A 24,602-nucleotide genomic window follows, 5' to 3' on the forward strand; every position below is an offset into this window, starting at 1 on the left:
GAGAATTTCTTAGACCCCCCTGCAACACTAGTGAGGTAGAGAATCTCAGAGTTGAAGGGGGTTTGGGTATGGGAAAGGGCTATAGCTTGGTTTCTCCAGCTTGTAATTGTAATGCCGAGGACTGAGCTAGGCATTCACTCCCGAGGCTGGGAAGCATGCAGCCTGCGACAGCATTCCCATCAGCCGCTTGCTCTAAGTAGAACAAGCAGCGATTTCCCATCTATGGTTTGGGGCTATTGATTCTCCTTGAGCTTTTAGAAGGGATTTGAGTAATTTTCCTTTCTTTTTTTCCCCTCGCTAAGGATCAGTCATTTTTGTCCATATTTATGTTGTAGTTTATTTTTCTTTTCTGAAGAAAGCATACCACAGGAATTCCAATTCAATCACCAAAATTGTATTCTAGAGCATTGGTATAAGCTGCAAAAACCAGTGGGAGGTTTAAGAAGATTTTTATTAGGAGTGAGATTTTCATACTAGATCTTGAATGCTTTCTAAAACTTATTAACCTAATGTGATTATTCTCAGATATTTCATTTAGAGAGTTGATTGCTTGTAATAAAGCAAATCCTTTCTGTAAATAGAGGTATAAAAGAAAATGTACATGTTGTTCTAAAGTAAAATAGAAAGCAAGATTATACCATTTTCATTAAACCTTAAATATGGGTTGGCTTAAAAAAGCATTCCTTAATTGCATTAAATCATGCCATAATTTCTTCTGCCAAAGGAGTGTTTCTATTTTTTTTAGAATTGCGTGTATGTTCTATGTCATTCCACTCTCTGGTCCTCTAACTGTAAAATAACAGGTTGCTCTAGAATCTGGAATTCAGGAGGGGAAATGAATTTGATACCAAGCAATCTCATGTATTATATTTTAATGCATTTAAAATATTATTCTAAAAAGGAATTCATGACCCAAAGAGTTTAAGAACCTCAGCCCTGCATTTCTTTACAACTAATACTAAAATTCTTCCATCAAATAAAATCAGAATATATACTCCATTGCTTTTACTGGAGACTATTATTAAACATTTTGTTTTCCATAACTGATCTTTCACTTCAAAATATGTTCAAAATCTTACCCTCACTCTCCACAGTGTTTCTGGAGTGATCCTGATCATTGTTTTAGCTTCTTTTAATAACAGTATTTTTCTGTCGTGGTTCAAGCATCGGGATAGAATGGAAGAGTCCTGACATTGTGAGGACTTAGAGCCCCATGCTTTATAAGTAAAGCAGAGCTGAGCCCAAACACAAGGCATAAAGTTATTATCTCATGAGTTCATTTGAGGTGATACTTGTGTAGAAACCCAGCCTTCTTAAAATAGCAAATGTAACTCAGAAAAATGTGTGTGGCTGTTCTGTTCACAGTGATTCCCAGTGCTTTTCTAAATCCACAGATTCTTACGTCTGTACAATTAATTAACCTCCTCTTCCATCTCGTGATTATATATATTTTCATTATGACCAAATGAAAGGAATTTGTCCAAGGTCACATATTAAGTTTGGTATGCGACTGTGACTGCCATCCTTTTACTACCTTTGTATTCATACTGAACACTGACAGGTGATCCCCAATCATCTGCCCCAATCTCTTCTGTCGAATAAGCAGGAGTTCAGGCAAGATAGCACCTTGGAGTGACCAACAAAGGAAGAGAGAGGGAAAGCCTGGGGGTTCACTGATTCACTCACTCATCCAGCACGTGTGTGTTGCTCACCCAGATTCAGAGATGGCTGAGTGAAAACCACACCCTGCCCTCATGGAACGAGTGTGGGGACAGGCAATGAGCAAGAAAATAAAGAGAGGTACTATCCCAGGTCAGGAAGAGAGAGGTTAGCATTCAGGCGGAGGACGAGTGATACAAAATGAAGAGGGATAAATGAGAGAGCATTCTTGGAGGAGGGTTATTTCCGATGGGATGGCCAGAAGAGGCCTTTCTGTGATGGTGACATTTGGGCTATGGCTCATATGAAGAAGGCAGTGTGAAACTCTGGGAGAAGGGAGTTTTCAGCAGGGAGAATGGCAGGTTGAATGGCCTTGAGAGGGACATGAGCGGAAGGTTTAGGAGAACAGCAAGAAAGCCTCCCAAGGCTGTATAATGTGGTGTTTGAATTGGGACGAGGCTTTGGCATCATTTTGTGTCCCAGTCCCACAAGGTAGGACTTTGGACAAGTCAATTCATCTCTGCAGGCATCAGTTTCCCTACCTAGAAAATGGGGCAATATTGTCCATCTCACAGTGTAATTGTGAGGTTGAATGGAACAATCTGCATGTGGTTTAGTGTCTGGTCTGCAGCAGAGACTCAGTACATTTAGTTCCTGGTGCTGTTATGTATCTGGCTGTGGTCAAACTGAGATGAGTAGCTCTGATAATGCCAGGACTGACCTCAGCAGGCATTTTGCTTAAGTCATGTCAGAACACAGGTAGTGCTCCGTACCTTATGCTGAATTGTGATGCCATGGTCCTCCTGACCTCCCTTCTATAGACCATTTTAGTCGGGTCAAGAAAAAAAAATACATTGGTGGCTTGGAATATGGTTCAATTCTGGATGACCTACAGTCAAGAGAGCTTCCTAGAAAAACAGACAGGCGGTACAGAAAATCCCTAGGCTTTGTGAAAGGTGATCGATGCGATGGATGTCGGCTGAGAAACACCCAACGCCTACTCGTATAAGGTGGTGCGACTAATGTAGACTCTATGTCCTCTGTGCACAAAAACTGTCTTGCTCACTGTTGTTTCCTTGGGTCTGACCCACAATAGGGACTCCATAAATATTTGTTAGATGAGTCAAAAACATCTCAAAGAGAGAGAGAGAGACAGAGAGATGTTTCTGGACCTCTCTCAGCTTCTGTGATTAAAGGGAAGCTCTCTCTCTCCAGTCTGGGGTTGATACAGCCTGATCTCCTCTGGCATGAATCTGAGTCAATATCTAGGGAATAAGAGATAAACGTGGCTTGTGTAGAACTCTCTGGACATTTGATCAAAAATTATATCTGAGTAAAGCTACTCAATTGAGAATTCAGGGTCATCTCCAATTCAGTTGATGACTAAAGAAAATTGATGTTTTTTATGTACTAAAATTAAGGCATTTAAAATTTTTATGATGTTAAGATGTAATATTCATCCCCAAATATCTATTGTTTTCCCCAAATATGAGACCCAGACCTTCCCCTGGAAAAAGAAATAAAGATTGTGATTTGCCATATCATGGGGTGGCTATTCCTATCTTAGTTTAATAGTTGAATGTTTTAAAACCTGTCTTTTTACCAAAAATAATTTAAGGTAATTCTTTCATGGTTTTCTGAAGAGAAATATGTGAAAATCTGAACCTGGAATTTGGGGGTTGTTTTTGCTCACTTAATTAGTATTAGAGCTCTTAGGAATATTTCAATGGATTATTTCAGGCTTAAGAATCACATTAAATCCCTCAGATATGAATGGGCAGTCCAAAGTTAATAATAGCAATAAAAGATCTTTGTAGAAAAATTATACCATAGCCACAAGTAATCAAACTCTCAAGAACTGCAAACTGGATGGTATGTTAGACCACTTGCAAACTAGCAAGTTGGCCTGTCCCAGTTTTATGGATGTTGGCAAAAGAATGCATGGTCAGAGGCAAAGAACCATTTATTACTGCTAGCAATAACAATATCAGCCAGAATATCAGCAGCTGCACCAGCTTGATTTTTTTCTGCAGGAAGACTTTATCTTTAATTTACTGGACAGTAAAAAATACCTTTGCTTCAGATGAGACACTATGTCTATCTTCCTGGCACAAAGGCAGTTAGCAAGAGACCCATGGGGAACTGTCTCTCACCTCAAATATCCTGCTTTTTTGCTTTTAACAAAAAAATAGATTTTTTTTAAGGCTCAAAGATTATAGAGCCTAGCTTTGCTTAGTTTGGTTTTGTGGAGTTTAACCAGCTTTTTGGAGGATGGGTATCAGTAGAAAGCATAAGACCCATCTGCTGTAACACTTAAATTTATTTTTATTTTTAATCCTCACCCGAGGATATTTTGATATAAAGGGAGTGGAAGAGGGAGGAAAAGACAAAGAGAAACATTGATGTGAGAGCAACACATCGATTGGTTGCCTCCTGCACATGCCCCACCAGGCCCCAGGCTGGGGAGGAACTGGCAATTGAACTACATGCCCTTGACCCAAATCAAACCCTGGACCTTTTGGGTTGCAGGCCATGCCCTATGCATTGAGCCAAACCAGCTAGGGCTAAATTTAGATGTTATACCTACATAACTGTAGCTCTTCAAATTTTTCATGAGATTTTTGCACAGTTAAAGATTATGACAACTCCAGAGATGTAGAACAATAGATTCTAATTTAGAAGTTTATTTGGCTGCTTCACTCTAAAATATATTGGTTTTAGAGCAGAGAGGCTTACAGACCAGAAGGACATCAAATGTTTCAAAAGATACTCTTCATATTTTTCCTTAGACCCCGGCCCCTGATATGCAGAACTATCACAGTTAGTGTTTATCATCCTTTCCCACCATTCTTATGATAATTACATATCTTTACAGAAAAGGTATATTGCACAAATTGTTATTCTTTACACAGGAGAGCTTTGTTATCAAGTGCAGCCATTACACAATCATACTCACACACAGGGTTTGTGTTACCTTTAAGATCTTGCAACCCTTTTATCCCCCCTTTTTAAATCTTAGGTTTCAGTAATTACCAATATTCATACTGCTACTGCTCCTTTTTTAGTTAATTAAGTCAGAGGTCATTTTGATTGATTAAAGTGGTGAATTATTTGATCCTCTGGTGTTAGGAATTAAAATAATGAAAAAATAAACAAAAAAAATAGTGTCTGAAGGGTTTTACACTATAGTTGCATTCAAACAAAAGAGGCAAAACTTTTAAAGAAATATTGTACTCTAATCTAATTAAATCCTATTTTCCTCTTTGGAGTCAGATGATGAAGCAGTAGTACTAACAGAACCAAGGAATCTAAAATTGCGTTTGTAGTGTTTGGACAGGATGACACCATCCATCTGTTACCGTCAGCAACTGTTCACATAATACATCTATGCTGAACTTTATTTCCAGCTCAGCACAACCATAGCCCTATGACCTTGAAACTTACAAATATTGGACAGTAGCGATATTAAAGAGACAGACTAAGGTTTTAACACTATCTTAATAAGCACAAGCATTCACTTTTTACTTTACTATTTTCCAGAACACAAGGTTACGAAATTTTCCAAGGAGCACTTGCAACATTAAAAACTATAAACTTTTCTGATTGAAGTCCAAAGCATCAGGCATGAAAAAGCACAACATGGAATGTTACGTCTGAAACTTGACATTCAAGTTATAGTTTAAACCAGAAAAGACTAATTTCTTATAGCTTCCCTTCCCTCTCCGTCCCCTCCTCCCGCCCCCTTGCATTTTGAACACTGATTCAGTGGTCTGCAAATTAGGATATGCATACTTGCATACTCCTGGGCTTTATTTTCCAGAATGGTCCTTTAATGATACTTCAAAGGAAATAAATTTGAATTTCAAAAAAATCTGTTTCCTAACATTTCTCCTTCCCCTCTCCCCAGTTATGTGTTCTTCCACTTAAAAGAAAGCACACCTTTTGCCCATCAGAAATCTTATGATACATGTCACACATTATAAAAACCCCGGAAACACTAATTAAAGAGACGACTGGAAATACTGATGTATGTGTTGGGTGAAAAATGACTCCTATAACTAAAAAATATATTTTTATTGATTTTTTACAGAGAGGAAGGGAGAGGTATAGAGAGTTAGAAACATCAATGAGAGAGAAACATCGATTAGCTGCCTCCTGCACACCCTCTACTGGGGATGTGCCCGCAACCAAGGTACATGCCCTTGACCGGAATCAAACCTGGGACCCTTCAGTCCGAAGGCCAACGCTCTATCCACTGAGCCAAACCAGTTAGGGCAAGACTCTAATAACTAGATAATAATCTTTTTATAAGCCTAGATGTTTTCAATAATTTGCTTTCAACAAAACTGAAGTATGACCTATACAAGTTATCAGCTGATATTAGAAATAACTTTGGTTGTTAATTAGAAGAATTGAATGACTTTACTATCATAAAATTTCTTCAACTCCCCATCCACTTTCATTATTCTTCAGAACAATAAATTTTACCTATTTAAAGAGAATACATGAATCATGTAATTCTAGAAGTAAGTGACATTCACCTTGGAATGTCTTGGTTTGTCATTTAAGAAATTCAGCTTGGGTGAATTTTTCCCCCCGACAAGGCCAGGAGTGAACAAAACTCAAAGAGACTTAGAGAAGAGAGAATACAAAAATAAATAAATAAATAAATAAATAAATAAATAAATAAATAAATTAAAGCTACTAACACATCATTGTTGATGTGGGAGATGGTGATCTATGGTGGAATATATTTCTTAAATACTGTAATTTTCCCACTTAGGGAACTTATGAGGCCAGAACCTAAACATCTGGTTGGAAGAAAGTGGGTATATTCTCTTTCTAATTCACATGAAAGTAGCCCTTTGCAATGAGAGAGATGGGTGTGCTGCATGCTACTTGCAAAGGCGGTAGAAACCGTAGGAGTTTGGCTTCACTCCTATACTTCAAAGTATAGGATTGGCTCCTGGGCAAATCAAGTTGTTAAAAAGTCTGCAGCCAAAGCACAGAACTTCCTCCAAACTTGGTAGGAGTGTTCTGGTGAGAGTTTCAAAACTTCCATGTGACTTTCAAACCTGCGGCTACCACACCAGGTGGTTCAGGAAGAGCTCCAGCCAAACAGAAAGTGTGCCCGGAGCGCTCCGAGGTTTAAATCTGGGAGCACAGGGAGGGAACTGACAGCCTCAGTGGGAAACACTGTGCCAGTGGCAGCAACATGGAGGAGGGAGGAGATGCGCATGGCGGTTTACATGTGGCAGGGCTCAGCCATTACCACTGACAGCCCCTGTTAATCCAGGCCCATGTCCTCCACTGCACACACAGCCACTTTAACTTATTGCCCATCATGGTCTTTTTATGACACTCTGTGCAGCCATAAACACTCTGCAGATTTCATCAGAACCAGGCAGGTTCTGACAGGCAGTCTGATTTAATATCATGTGAAATGTGAGTCCAATATCTGTGCACAGTTATCTCCCAGCAAATCCGTGCAGCGTAGGGAAGGCCTGAACGGCGTGCAGATGCTGACATTTGCAGAGAGAGAGAGATTGCTGAGGTAGTCCTGGGGTGGTGGGGTTGCAGGTGGAATAATAGGGGTCAAGGAGGATTGTTTCAGGACCTGCTAAACTGCAGTGGTTGAGCTCACGGCAGGCATTCACTTTGTCTCTGGATACTCTCTGGATTCCTCCCAAGCAGATAGCACATAGCATCTCCTGTGGGCCATGATCAGGGAAGGGGACAGTGAGGACAGCCAGGGAGAGCCACCGCTTCTCTACGGTGGCGTGTGGGAATAGCTTGATTTTCCTTGGGGGAGAAATTAGGCCATCTCCTTCGAAAAAGCATCAGTGGTTTTAAGAAACTTTACATTATAAATACCAACGTATCAAATCCGCAGGTGAGGGTCTGTACCCTTGTACGGACTGAAACAAGGCTTCTCTGCCTGTTCTGTTTGGGGCATTCGCAGCCCACGCCCAGGGACACGGAGGCCTGCCAGAGTCTGGCCCTGTCTTGCTCCTAAGTCCTGGAGAGGCTCTGACCCTTTCATTAAGTTCTCTCTTGCTGCAGGTGCCATTTTGGTTTTTATTTCACTCTCTCTGGATCTGAAAACCTGTGATTTTATGGCTCTGAAATTATGGTTAAAATAATATTCTCCTTATTTTTGACTTAGACTCCATATTAGGAGGTGAACTATCCTTGTTGAAACACATCAATTTTGTTGCAACATCCAGTCTATGAGATAAACCAAGGCTTCAGTTCTGGAATTCTTTCTCTGAGAAGTAGAATTTAGAAGGAATTCAGAATTCTTTCTGAAAAGAAGTAGAAGCTTTCAGCAATGCTACATTATCTTTTGAAATGTCAGCTGTAAGGTTTGCCCAACACATTTCCATGAGAGGCCGAGGGAAGTCACTTTCAATATTCAGTGCATTGCCCACTGACGGGTCAGACTGCCCGAGGGCGTGGCTCGGTGCTGCATTGGATACGAGCCTCGGAAAGGCGATCAGTGTGGAAACTGGGTGGGAAGCTCTTAGGCAAGCTCTTGGCAGTTCAGACTGAGCACTTATACCTAGTACCTCCTGCATCTGTTCCATCTTCTGGTTGGCGAGACCACACTTCCTGTAACAGCAGGACCAGCTCATTCTCATCTGTGGCCAACACGGCTCTGATGACCTCAGCAATGACAATCCCCAGGCCCCACTAAATGATTCCAAGAGGCTTCAGTATGACAGGTGGCAAAGGAAAGAACAGGGTGAAGAGGTGATGAGGTGGGGATGGAAGTAAATCAAGAAAACCTGTGCTGCCAGGTTGGCATGGCTCAGTGGTTGAGCATCAACCTATGAACCAAGAGGTCAAGGTTTGATGCCCAGTCAGGGCACATGCCAGGATTTCGAGCTCCATCCCCAGTGAGGGGTGTGCAGGAGGCAGCCAATCAATGATTCTCTCTCATCATTGATTTTTCTATCTCTCCCTCTCCTTTCCTCTCTGAAATCAATAAAAATATATTTAAAAAAAGAAAAGAAAACCTGTGCTAATGCCCTCACTTAAAGAAAATGAGCGTGTGCTTCCCTCACCTCCTCCTCATGGCTGCTGAGCAAAAGGCTGTTGGGGCCCTCTGCTCTACCATGAACCATGTTAAAGAACCGTGGCAGGAAGGGACACAGGGGCCTTGGTCTGTGATATAGATTGTTTAGCTTCGAAAAGTAGAATTTACATAATTTTATCTTGTATTTGCCCAAGGACAGGTTATTACAAAGGCTTCACCAGAATGATGCAGTTGTCATTCTACTCTGAGCCGGATCCCAGTCTTGATCCCATCAGGCAAGGCTGCCGGAGCCCTGCACTGATCTCTAAGGACAGAGTCTGCGAGAACCTAGTGAAGGGCAAGAAGTGGGGGGGGGGGGTGGGTGATGTAGAAGTATGTTTCTGAATTCCCTGTGAATTAGAACACTAATAATCATGGTCATTTTCTTCCAGGCTTTAGAGATAACCCTATATCGATTTACTTGGAGAAGATAAACAAGAAAAAAATGTTTTTCCTGCCCTCTTCTATTATATTTTTATTTTTCTTACTTGAAAACAGCAAATTTATTAGGAGCAGATGTTTCCTCCATAGTGTGGTAGTATCACGGAAGACATTAAATTAGAGGCACAGCTGACTGTGTGATTCTGGCATAGGTGGCCCGAGTGGTTGCTGGCTGGTGGGACCCTCCCTGGCTTCTGGCTCCTTCCTCCCACCACCTCCTCTGGGCTAGGACAGTGCAGCTGGTCGACATATAATTGTTGGCCTTTCAACACAAGGTGACTTAGTCAGCAGTGAGCCAGGGCTGGACAGCTCCTAAATCCTTTCCTCAGAATCAAACTATGTTTGAACTCTGCATTTAATTAATCATTAACAAATATTTATTGAGCCGCCACCAATCACAGCACCGTGATTAAAACGCATGAGTTCCAGAGACTGGGCGCCAGGGCTCCATGCCACCTCTGCCACTTATGTGCCCCATGACCTTGGCTAATTATTAACTCTTTAAGCCTCAATTTCCTGTTCTATAAAAGACAGACAGTAATAGCTCTTGTCTGGTAGGATTTTGTGAGGATCAGATGAGGTAAATTTTGTAAATTGCTCAGCCCATTTGTAGGAACTCGCAGCCAATGTATTAGGCAAACTCGGTTTGATAGGCTGGGAGTAGGAGATAAGTTCATTTGCTCCTCCACTCCCCTTTCTAAGTCCGTAAGGCAGGTCCTATAAGATTCCCTGTCACTCTCAGATAATAAAAAGTCTTCTGATCAGTGTTCATGCCAAGAAGAGTCTCCTTTCAGAGATTCAAATGTGTTGAGTCTGGTATGCTAATCAAATCTTGGAGCTCTATTTAATTTAGAGGTTCTCTCTATTTAGCTTGCCCCAGGCTAAGGAAGCACAAGCAGGACAAGTGAGAGTATTATGTTCTACTCACTCAGTAGCTATGATGTTGGATTTCTCCAAGGTCAAGAGCAAACGAGATTACAGGAAAGGGCCCGGAGGCACTGACGTTTAAGGTTCTGTGCTTGGCAGGTGGCCCCACCCACTGCCCTTCTCATTTGCATTTGTCAGGCCTGTGTCACACACAGCATTTCAAATCCCCGTCTCTACTCTGGGGACCATTGCCAGGCTTTCTCAGAGTTCCTCCTGAACCCTTCCCCACTTGGCTGGAGGTAAGGCGGAGGCACATGGCTCTGCTCTCCGACCACAAATCAGGCAAGACTAGGGCAGAGATCCGTGGGCCACCCCTGGGTGTCAATGGCTTTTTGATAATTTTGCTGTCCCTGCCCCCTCTGCCTTTTCCTCCAGTGCCCTGGCTGGTGCTCAGCGAGATTTTTCCCGGTGGAATCAGAGGTCGAGCCATGGCTTTAACTTCAAGCATGAACTGGGGCATCAACCTCCTCATCTCGCTGACGTTTTTGACTGTGACCGGTAAGGATTCGTCCTCTTCCACTAATGCCTTTGTGCTCTTAGGGCAAATGTAAGGGAAGCACACTCAGCTAAGAAAAAAAAAAAAAAAAGGCAAAACAAAGTATTTTTCTGTGGACATTGTCAAACACATTCCAAAGTAAAGAGTAGCAAGGAACCTGATGTACCCACTACCCAACTTAAAGGGTTGTCAACCATAATTCACTTAAAACCCCACCTGCTCATCCCCCCACATTATTTTAAGGCACATCTCAGACAGCATGTCATTTGTGTATAACATTTCAGCATGGACCTCTAAAAGATAAGGCATTTAAAAACTATAGCCACGCCTGGCCAGTGTGGCTCAGTACTTGAGCCTTGAATCATGAACCAAGAGGTCACAGGTTTGATTCCTGGTTAGGACACGTACCTGAGTTGCAGGCTAGGGCCCCAGGTCAGGGGGCATGCAAGAGGCAGCCAATAAATGATGTTTCTCTCTTATCATTGATGTTCTATCTCTCTCTCCCTCTCCCTTCTTCTCTGGAATCAATAAAAACATATTTTAAAAAAATAAAACAAGAAATAAAACTATAGCCACACTATCATTATCCACCTAAAATATTAATAAAACTTCCTTGGTGTCAATATCCAATCTGTTCATTCTTCAGAGTGTCTTATAATTGTTTTTTATATTTTGTTTGTTTGAATCACAATCCAAATATATAACTTACAATTGATTGATATGTCTCTTGTATTTTGTAGGTTTCATCTTCCTTTCTCCTCCCCTCTCCCCTACTTTATATTTTTAATGAAGAAATTGGGTCATTCATCTCATCATTTTCCCCAGGCGGGATTTTGCTGATTGCCGTCATATTACGTGACCGTCTGTCCCTTGTGTTTCCTGACAACTGCTGTTTAGATCTGGAAGCTTGAAGAGATTTGGGTTTTCTTGTCTCTTTATTTGCAAACTCCTTTGTAGGTGATTGCGTGTCCTGCCATCGAGGCATATGTCGTTTGCTTGTCTCCCACTTTGTTGCAACCACTTCCTTTGAGCATTATTGCCCAGATCTGTTATTTTCTCTCTATCATTCCTTCTAAATTTTTATCTCTAATACTATGCTAAGGAGAAATTTCTTCTATAACTACTAGAAGGAATTTATAATAAGTAATAGTTATTTACCTACCCTGACGTATGGGTCATATAAGAAAGGAAAGATAAATACTTGAAACTTTCTCTTTATTGTTTAGTTTTTGAAATAATGAGATAGTTCCCCAGCATCCTCCAAAATTGACCAAGGAGTTGAGTTTTCATATATATATATATATATATATATATATATATATATATATATATATGGATATAGTGGGGGAGGGGGAGGAGGGAGAAAGAGAGAGAAAGAGAGGTTGCAAACAAAGAAACAAGAAAATCTAAATCTTCTTAAGCCTCTATTTTCAACTGGTGTTCCACAAGAATTTTTTTAAATGCAATACCTGGTGCTCCTTTGGCAGCACATATACTAAAAATTGGAACGAAAAAAAAAATGCAATACCTGACTATTCAGTCAGGGGCACAACCTCTTCCCTTTAGATTGTCAAATAAAAAAATAATATCAGCCAGCACAACAATAACTGTCCCATGTGAATGAATCAAAATTATAAATTTTATTTGCCAGATTGGCAAAAAACTGTATTTTTGGTGTGCTGCAGAATTTTAGTCATTAGCTTATGTGTGCATAAGATGAAAAAGGCTAAAAATCGCTGCTCTAGATCTAAACTGCAGCTTACAGGAAACAAAGGACAGAAGGTCATGTGATATGACGACAATCAGCAAAATCCCGCCTGGGGAAAACTATGAGACAAATGACCCAGTTTCTTCATAAAAAATGTAAAGTGAGGGGAAAGGTGGGGAGGAGAAATGGAGGTAAAACCTACAGATTTTAAGAAACATATCAATCAATTTTAAGTTATGTATTTGGGTTGTGATTGAAGCAAAGTATAAAAACAATCATAAAATCATTGGAAGAATGTGAATAATATGCATATATTATATATAAATTCTCAAAAGTGGATGTATATTAAAAAATGTAGATATTTATACTAGTACTAGAGGCCCTGTGCACAAAAATTTGTGCACTTGGGGGGGTCCCTCAGCCCTGCCTGTGCTCTCTCGCAGTCTGGGACCCCTCGGGGGATGTCCACCTGCTGGCTTAGGCCCACTCCCCAGGGGATCGGGCCTAAGCTGGCAGTCAGACATCCCTGTGGCAGCTCAGGAGCCCTCGGGGGGATGTCCACTTGCCAGTGGGGAACAGGCCTAAGCTGCAGTTGGACATCCTTAGTGCTGCTGAGGAGGCGGGAGAGGCTCCCACCACCACTGCTGTTCTGGCAGCCATCAGCCTGGCTTGTGGCTGAGCAGAGCTCCCCTTGTGGGAGTGCACTGACCACCAAGGGGCAGCTCCTGCATTGAGCGTCTGCCCCCTGGTGGTCAGTGTGTGTCATAGTGACCAGTCATTCCCAGTCTTTCTGCTGTTAGGGTCAGTTTGCATATTACCCTTTTACTATATAGGATAGAGGCCTGGTGCATGGGTGGGGGCCAGCTGGTTTGCCCTGAAAGGTGTCCCGGATCAGGGTGGGGGTCCCGCTAGGGTGCCTGGACAGCCTGGGTGAGGGGCTGAGGGCCGTTTTCAGGCTGGCCACGGCCACAGCTGGAAGCAGGTATCTGGGATTTATTTATCTTCTATAATTGAAACTTTGTAGCCTTGAGTGGAGCTCAGGGCGGGCCAGGGCAGGCGGGAAGCTTGGCTTCCTCCATCGCCGGGGGCAACCAAGCCTCCTGCTTACTCCAGCTCCGTGGCTGCCGCCATCTTTGTGACGGAATGATGGAGTAAGGGTGTGATGGTTATTTTGCATATTACTCTTTTATTAGATAGGATATCTTTATATAGTACTTCTGAATCTTGTCAACCACTTTTTTTAAAGTACATCTACTTACGGAACGTTTGCAGTTGTTAAATAAGCATGGCTTAAGTTTTTATATAAGATTTTAAAATGTTTGTATCCTTCCTACTTTTTTAGAAATAGCCCAAGATTAAAGGAAACACAGGAACTAGTCATTAACACCAACCATACCTCTCCCGCTCAAATCACACTCTGAGACCTGTGCCTTCACTTTCACACACACACACACACACACACACACACACACACACACACACCCTATCTGCTATTTGATGTGGAGAAAGAGAAATATAAGAGGAAGGATGGAAATGATAAGGGACAGAAAAAGATGACACGAACCTCTGGGAAGAATAGCGAATATGTGTGATGTCCTCATGGGTTTGTAGAACCAACACTGGGAAAGTGAATCCACTTTTTACAAATCCCGGGGTAGTCTGAAATCTGTAGATGGCATTTAACTGGGCTAAGTTTGAAATTCTATACTTGCTTTCAAATAATCAGTTTTCCAAGTCAAAACATAGGGGTAGCAAGTCCTTGGACACCAGCCTTCCTAGTGCAAGTTCGCTGTCAATAAAGGAGTGTTCCAGAGAGACAGACTTACTCGCAGGGGGCATGACACAGCTGCCGTGCTGTGCTCGGCTCTGAGTAAAATGTTTTTTAGAAGTTTGTTTAAATATTTTAAGAGGCTTGCAGTGTGTCCACCAAGCAAGTGCAAGTGCAATCTGGATGACATGGACATGCGACCTATTGTTACCAAACTCAAGGGGTCCGCTGCTTGGGTGTTCTAGTCAAGAATGAGACATGTTAGGTAGTTTTATTTACTTGCAGCAGGTAAAGGAGACAGGAGATTGATATCCAAAACTGTCCCCCAAGGGAGGCTTAGCCATTGCTTATATGCACTATTTGGTCAGTTATATGTTGTTACATGTATTACGCCGGGTTCCTGTCCAGCTTATCTGCCTTACAGCTGGTCTGCAAAATACTGTGCTACATTTTTGCATTTGGCAAGAATAGCCTTTAGTAAGAATGGCCCATGCCTGGAGACACGTGTCCTCTCTAACGTGGTTTGTGAAGAACAGTTGCAGGAGTTCAGGATGTTTGACGGAGGAGAGGATGCTCAGGGAGGGGTGGAGGGGCACAGACACATTTGAACGCTGTCTTGAAGAGGCATGGGGAGAGCCGACCCAGAGGGCAAAGCAGAACCTCCGGCCAGAGTTCCTGAAAGGAGGACTTGCATGTAGGAACGGAAAAGGAAGGCCTTTTCAACAGGTGGGGCCGGCTCACCATGCACAGAAAATCTTTGGAAAGTGGCGAGCCCTCTGTTACTGAAAGTGCTACTAGTAAAACAGAACAGGAGACACGTTTGATGAGACAACCTTTGGGGTTTTTTACTCTCTATTCTGGTTTTATGCCCCAGAAGGGGAAAATGACCAATTGTACAAGCACTTTATTAAGCACTCACTTGTGTCAGACTCTATGCTGACAGCGAGAAGAGCACAGACACATCAGTTTAAATAAAACGCCAGGACAGCAGTGCTGTGTCTGCTTCCTGCCTCTCCTCCCGGCACAGCTGACTGGTGGTTATACGTTCAGCTCCTTCCACTGCACTCATGGAACTGCCTCATACATAACTGTCCGGTTAGGTTCCTAGCTGACTAGTCGTGATTTGTGGCTGCAGCTGCTGAGGGCTGTTTGCACAGTTCAAGCCTGTGGTTGGTCTGAAGGGCCAGCTGCCTCCTTACTACCCACTGCCACTCTGGACTTTCTGCTGCAGAGCCAGGGGCTGGCCCAATGCAAATGCAGGCTCAAGTGCATAGGGGGCCATCTCGCATCAGTTAGCCAGCTAGTGGTTAACGTATCTTGGCCTTGGTCAGTAACCACAGAGGAACTGTACCTTCGGCAGGAAGTGGTTTGAGGGAAAACTAGGCTTCTTGCTGCTGAATCTGAGCAAGTGAATGCCTTTCATTAGAACCATCATCCCTTTTTTTTTGTAAATCCAGGAAGAAGCATTGCAAATACACTAGCTACTAAGTGATAAAATATTGCCAATAGGTAAATGATTTATTTAAATCAGAGTATAGAAGGGTGAGTTTGTTCCAAGAAAATCCATCTGTATCAATGTGTCTTTTAAAATGTCCATTAATAGAAAGCAAACTGCTACAGCAGTGATTCTCAGAGAGGAATTGTGGAGCCTGAAGAGAGAGAGGAGATATTTTACCTTCTGCTTTATATGTTTCCAGTTCTCTTTTTGCAGTGAGCAAAGAGAAAAGCATGCTCACCAAAAAGATAGCATTGGGTATACATTGTGATGGTTGCAAGACTGCTACTTATTCTGCCAGAGAAAGCTGGGGTGGTTTGAAAACATGAAGCTTTCCGAGGCTGGCTGTAGCTTTAATTTCCCAGGATACTGTCTCGTGTTTGAAAATACCTGTTTTTATATATGTTCTAAGAAGCGGCTGTCCACAAGTGGCATCAAAGCAATACCGACTGCATTTCTAACCAATCTCTTTCATCCTCTGTAGATCTCATTGGCCTGCCCTGGGTGTGCTTTATCTATGCGATCATGAGTCTCACAGCCCTGGGGTTCATTGTTGTGTTTATACCTGAGACCAAGGGATGCTCTTTGGAACAAATATCAATGGAACTGGCAAAAACGTAAGTATGATGTGCATTGCTCTCCAAACAGCACTTTTTGGTAAAAAAAATAAAGTAAATAAATAAATAAATGTAGCTTTTATATACAACCAAATCATAATAACATCTGAAAGTATTTTAGGATATTTTCTTTGGTGTGGAACCGTATCTCATAGCATAATTCCAGTTACTCTGACGTGTATTTAGTTTGGGTGAGTCAGCTAAGGAATTAGAATAATCGATGCTTTCTTACAAGTGAACCGTTCAAAGCTCTTTCTGCAATGATCAAAGGACCCTCACATCTCCTCAGCTTTCCCTGATGCAGGGTTTGTTTGTTTGGGGTTGAGGGTAGATCCTGGAACATCAGGCTCACCTTGTGTTAGAAGCACGGGCTTCAGTTCTTCCATCTCTATCCTACCTGATGGTCTCTTTAAGCCCTTGCTAAGGCTAAGATTATCAGGAAAATTCAGGTTTAAATGTCTACACATTATTCCAAATAAAGCACAAAGTAAGTTTAAGAAAGATTAAGAGTTTCTGAGGAAATTTGCATTCAGAAAACCTGTTAAATAAATTCCAAATGCAGGCATCACTTTAGCAATTTCACTTAGAAGTGGGCGGTCAGAAATTCCTTTTCTTTTAGTAGCAGAACTCACAGTTCTAACGGCTGAAACAGGCCTGGGGAAGGGGTGGTGCATCGGGAACAGGAATGAAGGGGAACTGGTTATTCTTCCCAGGAGTCAAACCTTATACTTGAAAATGTAGAGATACTTGTTCTTGGGTTTGAATAAAATGGGAGGAAACAATATATTTATAGTTTGTCCACTAGAGAGAAATGTGTGATTGCTACTGAAACTGTGGGCATAGTGATTCTCCAGCTTTTGTCTGAGTGATGGTAGGCATGTGTATTTATATAGACCAAACTGTTAATCCTCATTTATTAAGGTGCGTGGTCAGCAGGATTGTGGGAAATGTTTTACTTTTTACTTTATACACTTTTAAATGGTTCACATTTTAGAAACAGATCACTTTAGTAAAAAGCAAAAAAACTTTTCTCTTAATTCAAGCCATAAGTTAAACATCAAACTATACAGGTAATTTTTGATAAAGATAAGGTCCTGTTTTTATTATTTTTTAAAATATATTTTTATTGATGTCAGAGAGGAAGAGAAAGGGAGAGAGATAGAAACATCAATGATGAGAACCACTGATCAGCTGCCTCCTGCACACCCTGCAATGGGGATCAAGCCCGAAACCCAGGCATGTGCCCTTGACCGAATCAAACCTGGGACCCTTTAGTCCGCAGGCCGACACTCTATCCACTGAGCCAAACCAGTTAGGGCAAGGCCCTGTTTTTAAGAAAAAATGAAAATGATACTCATTTACAAAGAGAAATACAATAGTCAGGAAGGCAACTGCTCTGTGGGTCACAGGATGTGACTTAATCTGTGCAACGGGAGGAGGAAGAGGTCTGTTCAGATGAGTGAGACACTGGCTATCCCAAGGCACTCCCTCTCCCACTCCAGATATTCCTTATTCAGTTCTTTGTGGGCCATCTCCTATGGGCCAGCTCTGTGCCAAGAAAGAGCTGAAAATACAGGGGACAAAGAGTCCATAGCTTCTTTAAGAGGCAGATAAGAAAACAGACATTTCACACACTGCGTTGGAAGACACGAAGGAAAGTGCATTGGAGGATTTCATCTATAAACGCTTCCTGAAAGAGGCAATTCCAGAGCAAGGTCTTGAAAGAGTTATCTGGGCAAAGGGACTGTGTGGAAGTCAGAGGAGGGGTCGCACGTAGAGGCCAGTCCACTTACCAGTGGTGGGTGAAGAGGGCAGGTTCTGAGCTGGGGATCGAGAGGTGAGCCCAGGGCACAGGGCACAGAGAAGTCAGGAAGGATCTTGATTCATCTTGTAGAGTTTGGATTTTTATCCTGAAAGCAATGGGCATGAGAAAAACAACAGGACAGGAGGGGTGGCGAATGAGGGAGACCTTTGAGGAGTGTGTTGGAAGAATCAGACAGGAAACTACGAGTCTGGTCTTGGTGCAGGGATAGAACCTACACAGCTCGGAGCAAGACTGGAAAAGGCAGTTAAGGGAACAGGGATCTCTCTAGCTTAGAGAACTAACCCGGTATACACGGGACATTCACTGAAGTCAGACCCAGAAGAGGAGAAAGGCAGGTTTGGGAGGCAGGAGTCTGGTGGCTGGTCAGGGATTAACCCTCATCAGTTTGCACAGGGTCTGAGGTGCCTATGGGACATGCAAGTGATGGGGAAAGAAGGCCAGTGTTTACTGGGAGCTGGAGTTGAGGAGAAATATCTACGTTGGAGAAATAGATTTGGTACTCAACACAGAGGTCCACAAGCAGGAGCAGATCCACATTTTGTGGAGCTTAATAAGCTTTAGGGCCCAGTTTAAGAAAAATATCACAAATTATGAATGCAAAATTATACACAACAGTGTGCGTCTTGGAAGGGCTGTGCGGGTGAGGGGTCCTGGGGCCTGTTTCATTGGCGTTATGGAAACCCACCTTGGGTATATGCACTTTTGAGCTACCCATCTACTAGCTGGAGGAGCAAAATCCCTTAAAATATAAAGGTTTGTTAAAATTCTTAAAACACTGAACCAGGGAGAACGTGGTAATGAATTCATCAAAGGAAGCTACCCTATTATCATTCTTGTTTTGCACTCTTTCTTATAAAGTACAACTTGAAGGCCGAGTTCAGGTTAAGAAACTGTTAGATCTATTTTTCACAGGGGGCTGTCGGAACGTATCAAACTGCAGACCAAATGAAAATTTGAAAGCAAAACTTAAGAGAAGCCTGTCTTTCCTTCTAGCAGATCTCCAGAATAAGACATTCCCCAAGAACATGTGATCCAAAACTGAACAAAACTATTGTCAGCATCTGGGGTGGGGAAGGAATCTAAATTAGTAAGACTGAATCAGGACATGTTTTTACAAGAATCATATTTCTGTTACTTTTGAGTCATGCAATAACTCAAACTTAAAGCCAGACCCTCTCCAAGAAAGTGATAAATTGCAACGTAGGATAGAACCGAAAGCCAAGGTACTGTCGACCCCTAGACAGACCACACAAGCGCTGGCAGGTTGGTGTTGAAGAACAAAACCACGTAAGGGCTCTGGTGCAGAGAAGTATGAAAGATGAGGTGGCAAAACAATCCTGCATTTTAAACGCATTCATAGCAGCAGGAGCATCTGCTGGGGTGTATCCATGTGGTGGAACCCAGGACTGATGGCAGGCAAGAGACAAAGCTGCTTGCAGAAATCTTGGAGAATTCCCATTTATGCAACACTAAGAGGCTGGGGCTTGTCTTAGCCTGATGCAGCAGGTTGGCAAAGGCTTTGAAAATGAAAATGTAAGCAGCTTGAAGTGTGTAGATTGATCAAAGTATGTGTGAAATATGCCTGTAGCAAGGTTCCCTGGAGGGAAATGTCAGAGACAGAAATAAGAATAAAATACGTAATGGTACTGGAAAGTTATGGAACCAGCGAAGGAAATGTGGGGTGGCAGGAAGCCCGGGGACCTTGCGAGGACTGGGAAGCGGAAGTTAACCTAAAGACTGAGGAAGGACACTGCTGAGTTACGGGGGTCTGTGAATTTAGGAGTTAAGGAAACAATGAATTAACTTTTGTCACCAGGGTAAGCGATAGTCCTGATGTGCGTATCCCGATGATTTGCTAAGGAGTGAGAAAGGAAACTAATATCAACTCCAAATCTGATAGTACACATCGCCTAACATTTTCCTCTCTGGTATTTGGAGTTGGGTTCTTTTACTTCTATTCCTACCAGCCTGAGAAAACAAATATTCTTCCAAAGTTGTTAAGTTTCTTATAAAATAAAGTGACTCAGCTGAGAGGTTGGGAAAGATTCCAGCAAAAATGTAATCTGAAAGGATTTTGTTTTGAACTCCTGCCTTGCAAGTTAAAAACTCAATATGGGACATTTGCCACATGTGCTATTTCAGTTGGACTTTACTCCAACTTAAGTGGAAACATATAGAGGAACCCAAGTTCTTGTTTTGTAAATATTTTAGTTCTGAGGCCTATTTTTCACTTAAAAAACATTTTTTTTTTATTGATTTCAGAGCAAAAAAGAGGAGAGAAACATCAATGATGAGAGTGAATCACTGATTGGCTGCCTCCTGCATGCCCCCTACCAGGGATCAAGTCCACAACCCGGGCATGTACCCTGACCTGGAATCAAACTCACCTCCTGGTTCATAGGTCTACGCTCAACCACTGAGTCACACCGGCCAGGCTCTTTTTCACTTTTAATAATTAATTTTATGTGGCCATTTCTTCCTTCATTCATCCAAATTCATTTATTCAATAAATATTTACTGAACATCTATTATGTGTCAGACATCATTCTAGGTGCTATGATTAATCAGTGAGCATAAATGCACTGATAAAATAGTGATTGGTGGCTACTTTCAATTGAGTGAGCTGAGAAATTATTCTGAGAGGTAACATTTAAAATAAAATCTAAGTGATAATCAAGAGCCAACAGAACAGTCGGTGTAAAGGATAAAGCAGAAACACTTGAACTGTTCCAGGAATTGAAAGAAATCCAGGAGGCTGCAACCTTTGAGATCCAGTTTAGAAATTCGATAGATACTGGTATGTAGAGATTTATAATCTGAGTTTGGATTCATTCTAAGTGTAAGGGGAAGCTACTAAAATATTTTAAGCAGAGGAATGACATGATCTAATTTACATTTTACCCCTCTGCAGTCACATAGATGAACCTGGCTGAGAAAGCACACAAGCATAGGCCTGGTCTCATTTAAAACCATGAACACTGACTTCAGGTGGCCTGCAATGCTGCCTGGCCATTACACACACATCCCTAGTCCGTTACTGGCCTCTCTCCTAGGTAACTGCTCAGTAACACCTCTCCGGAAACCTCCCCACCTCCTCGCCCTCCTTACTCCCATTGATGGCTTTGCGCCTGACTTCATTAAAAGAAAGGACACTTAGAAGGGAACTTCTATAACCATCCACATCAACCCTCACATTTGTATCCAATACACCTTCCCCGCTCTCTCTCTCAGCTCCATCATTCCTATGTGAGGTCAAACACTTGGCTCCCTTTCTCTTCTCCAACAGTTCTCCCTGCTCACCCCTGCATCATCCATATTTTACCTCTTCATTAGCATAGAAACCTGGTATGGTATTTTTTCCCCATCTTAAAAAAAAAAAGTCTTTGATCCCATTTTCCTTTCATGTACTCATCAATGCTCCAGCCATTGGTGGCTACTTTCTGTAGGTACAGTACTTTACTTGCAATTCCTCACTTGGTTTCCTCCCTAACTTCATTCCAGTTTCTGATCAAATGTTACCTCTTTAGAGATGCCAACAGCATATGCCACACCGCCCCCCCCCCCCAAAAAAAAGTCAATCCTTCCCCCTTTTCCTCATTGGCATTTTCAGTACTTGAAATTATATGCTTAGGTGCTATCCCCTCTACTAAAATGTAGCTTCTTGAAAACAGGAGTCTTTTTCTTTTCTATCCAAAGCCCCTACCCTAGTACTAGGCACGTTGCAGTCACTTGATAAACTAGTTAAATTCCAGAAAAAGCTATTTGAAAGGGGAGAGAGGTTCAAAGGTAGACTTCTCTTTTTTAATAAATGTGAAATACTAGAGCATATTTTCACGCTGAGGGGGATAATCCTGTAGAAAAGAATTTAATGCAGGAGGGAACAATGAAAAATAGGATTATGTAGATATATATATTTAAAGGCATATTGGCCTAAGTTTAAGAAATGGAAAAGAATGAGAGATCTGGGATGTACCTCCATTAGTCCTATGCAACTCTCTACTTGGAGTCTTTCTCTGAATATCATATAGGAATGACTCGTGCCTGAGAAGACCCCAAACCGACGTTCTGTGGTATACTCAATTCTATGATACATCAAGGCTCTGCCATAAAAACAAAAAAAATCTTTTTTTTTCTTTTGCATAGCTAAAACATTAAAGCCCAGAGAGATTTAAAAAAGAATAGCTTGCACATTTTTTTCAAGTACTGTAAACTAAGAATGACATTTTCATTAGTGCCTCTTTCTCTTTCAGGAACTATGTGAAAAACAACATTTGTTTTATGAGTCATGACCAAGAGGAATTGGCGCCAAAAAAACTCCAAAAAAGAAAACATCAAGAGCAGCTCTTGGAGTGTAAAAGCTGTGTGGTGGGGGACAACCAAGGCAGTCTGGTCCAGAGACCTACTGGCCTCAAAACCTTATAGATGTTGATACAGTGTAAGAACGTTTAGTACGGAGTCTTCATACCAATACATGTTGACCAATGCCATGTTTTGTCTTTAGTGTCATGAAGTTAATTTATTAAAACAACCTTTAATCTCCATTCACAATAGGTGAATGAGGTAGAAGGCCCCAAAACTCTCTTTATTATTCTGAGCAGGATACCAGGTAAAAAAAATACTGGCTGGTTCTACACTTGGCACCTTTTCACAGAGTAGCTTTGACAGACTGAACTAGGGATACAATCACCTTTGCCTTCAGTTGTGTATGTATAGAGGCCAGTTGTGGTTTTATCATTCAGATACATAAGTGTCTAAACACAAGCTTGTGGTTTTTTGCCTACTAAGACTACTTGCACTGGGTCTTGTGTAAAAAAGAATCAGAACACAATGTGGACAATTGCACATACGTTCTACATTAGGAGAGGGTGCTGGCTAGGCTTTTAGTGATAAATCCTAATTACAGTTTAACAGGTTACAAACATTATGCATCTTATTTTATGAATTGTGAACTACAATGTAAAGTACCTTTTGTGAATTTCATATTAGCATTATAAAATAATGCGAAAAATAATTCTTTAATGGCTGAGAAAAATAAGCATGTTCTCATCCACTTAAAAAAGATGAATAGAAAGGACAATATGAAATTCCTGGGACCATATTTATTTAGAAGTAGCTGTTAGTAAAACATTAGGAGTCAGGCCATTAGATTACTTATCCCAATCTCGAAGCAATTACATTTGACTTTTCAAGCCAAGCTTATAAAATTCTCTTTGTAAGGCATTCGTAACTTAATAGCGATCCGGTTTCCTGTAATTATTTGCACTCCTCAGGATTATCACTACCTCAGGTTATGGCATACAGGCTATAATCAATGCTGACTTTCAGATGATTACAGCCATAATATATGACATTCAGACATCAGGACAATTGCTGTTCTTCTCTATGCTGAAACAGAGATCGCCGACTGCACCAGAAACTTGGGTTTCCACCCACACAATGAGTTGCTCTCTTGTGCATTTCTCCAGTTGACTTTTAAAACTTGGTGAAGCATTTTACCTATAGAATTTAGATATGATAGAAAATCTACAGTGACGAATCTCAAACCACTAAGTAGTAATCCATTACATTACTAATATTATAAGTTATGGAAGACACTAAAAAAACTTAATGAGCAACCTAACTTGAGAATGAATACAAAAATATGATTAATCTGAAGAAAAGAGAATCCTGAGTCAAAAACAAGGACCCTTTTTATTTAGCCTGGAATTTTCCTCCTGGGACGTAACAAACTGTCCCAAGCTTGATAGAAGGGTATATGATACTACAATTCCTTGTAACAAAGTGGAAGACTAACTGTTGTAAGAAATAGTAAAACTAGCCCGGCTGGCATTGCTCAACAGTTGAGCATCAACCTATGAACCAGGAGGTCACGGTTCAATTCCCAGTGTGGGGCATGTAGGAGGCAGCCAATGAATGATTCTCTCTCATCATTGATGTTTCTCTCCCCTTCCCTCTTTCTTTTTATCTGAAATCAATAAAAATATATTTTTAAAAAAGAGTATTAAAAAATAGTAAAACTATATTATCAGAGACTCAGGAGAATGTCTAACAGTCCTGGTTCTGAAATGTACTCTCTCGATTAAAACTGGCAGGTGAAGTTATGAGGAAAAGAGATTTGAGATAAATGACATTCAGAAGCACTACTTGCGCTGGGTCTTGTGTAACATTTCATATGCAAGTTAGAGCATGCATTGGTGTGGTTTTTTCCCCCCCCATTTATTTGTTTTGAAGAAGAGAAAGTGTGTTCTGTAGAGGATAAATTTAAGAAATTTATTATAAATCTTCAGTGGAATTATATTGAGATTTTAAAAAATCAAGATAGGTAATCGATATAAATTTTTGTGCTTTGACAAGCATCACAGAATATAAGATATTTAACAAAATTGTTATGTTTTCTTTGAAATTCAAATGCTATGTATACTTTAGCTATCTTGGTTTAGCCATTCTTTGTTAACGGGCAAGAAACTGTTTATCAACCTATTTATTATGTTTATTACTAGTGATTTCAACTTCAGTATCTTAAAATGCTTTGTAATATTTTTCTTTTCTATTGAGTCTATAACTAAACAACTCTATCTTCAATCTAAT

General features: G+C 41.2%; 1 protein-coding gene across 1 annotated transcript in view; it reads left to right on the plus strand.

Annotated features, from left to right (window-relative positions):
* Positions 1 to 23,982, plus strand: part of SLC2A12 (solute carrier family 2 member 12) — a 47,398-nt gene extending 23,416 nt beyond the window's left edge. The window contains exons 3-5 of the mRNA XM_081094041.1: positions 10,481 to 10,603; positions 16,057 to 16,189; positions 22,265 to 23,982. Of these exons, the coding sequence (XP_080950167.1) occupies positions 10,481 to 10,603; positions 16,057 to 16,189; positions 22,265 to 22,436 (428 nt within the window). The 3' untranslated portion in view covers positions 22,437 to 23,982. The remainder of the gene's footprint in view (positions 1 to 10,480; positions 10,604 to 16,056; positions 16,190 to 22,264) is intronic.
* The last annotated feature ends 620 nt before the right edge of the window (positions 23,983 to 24,602 follow it).

This window comes from Myotis nattereri (genome assembly GCF_964212035.1).
Source record: "Myotis nattereri genome assembly, chromosome: 6".
Lineage (NCBI taxonomy): Eukaryota > Metazoa > Chordata > Mammalia > Chiroptera > Vespertilionidae > Myotis > Myotis nattereri.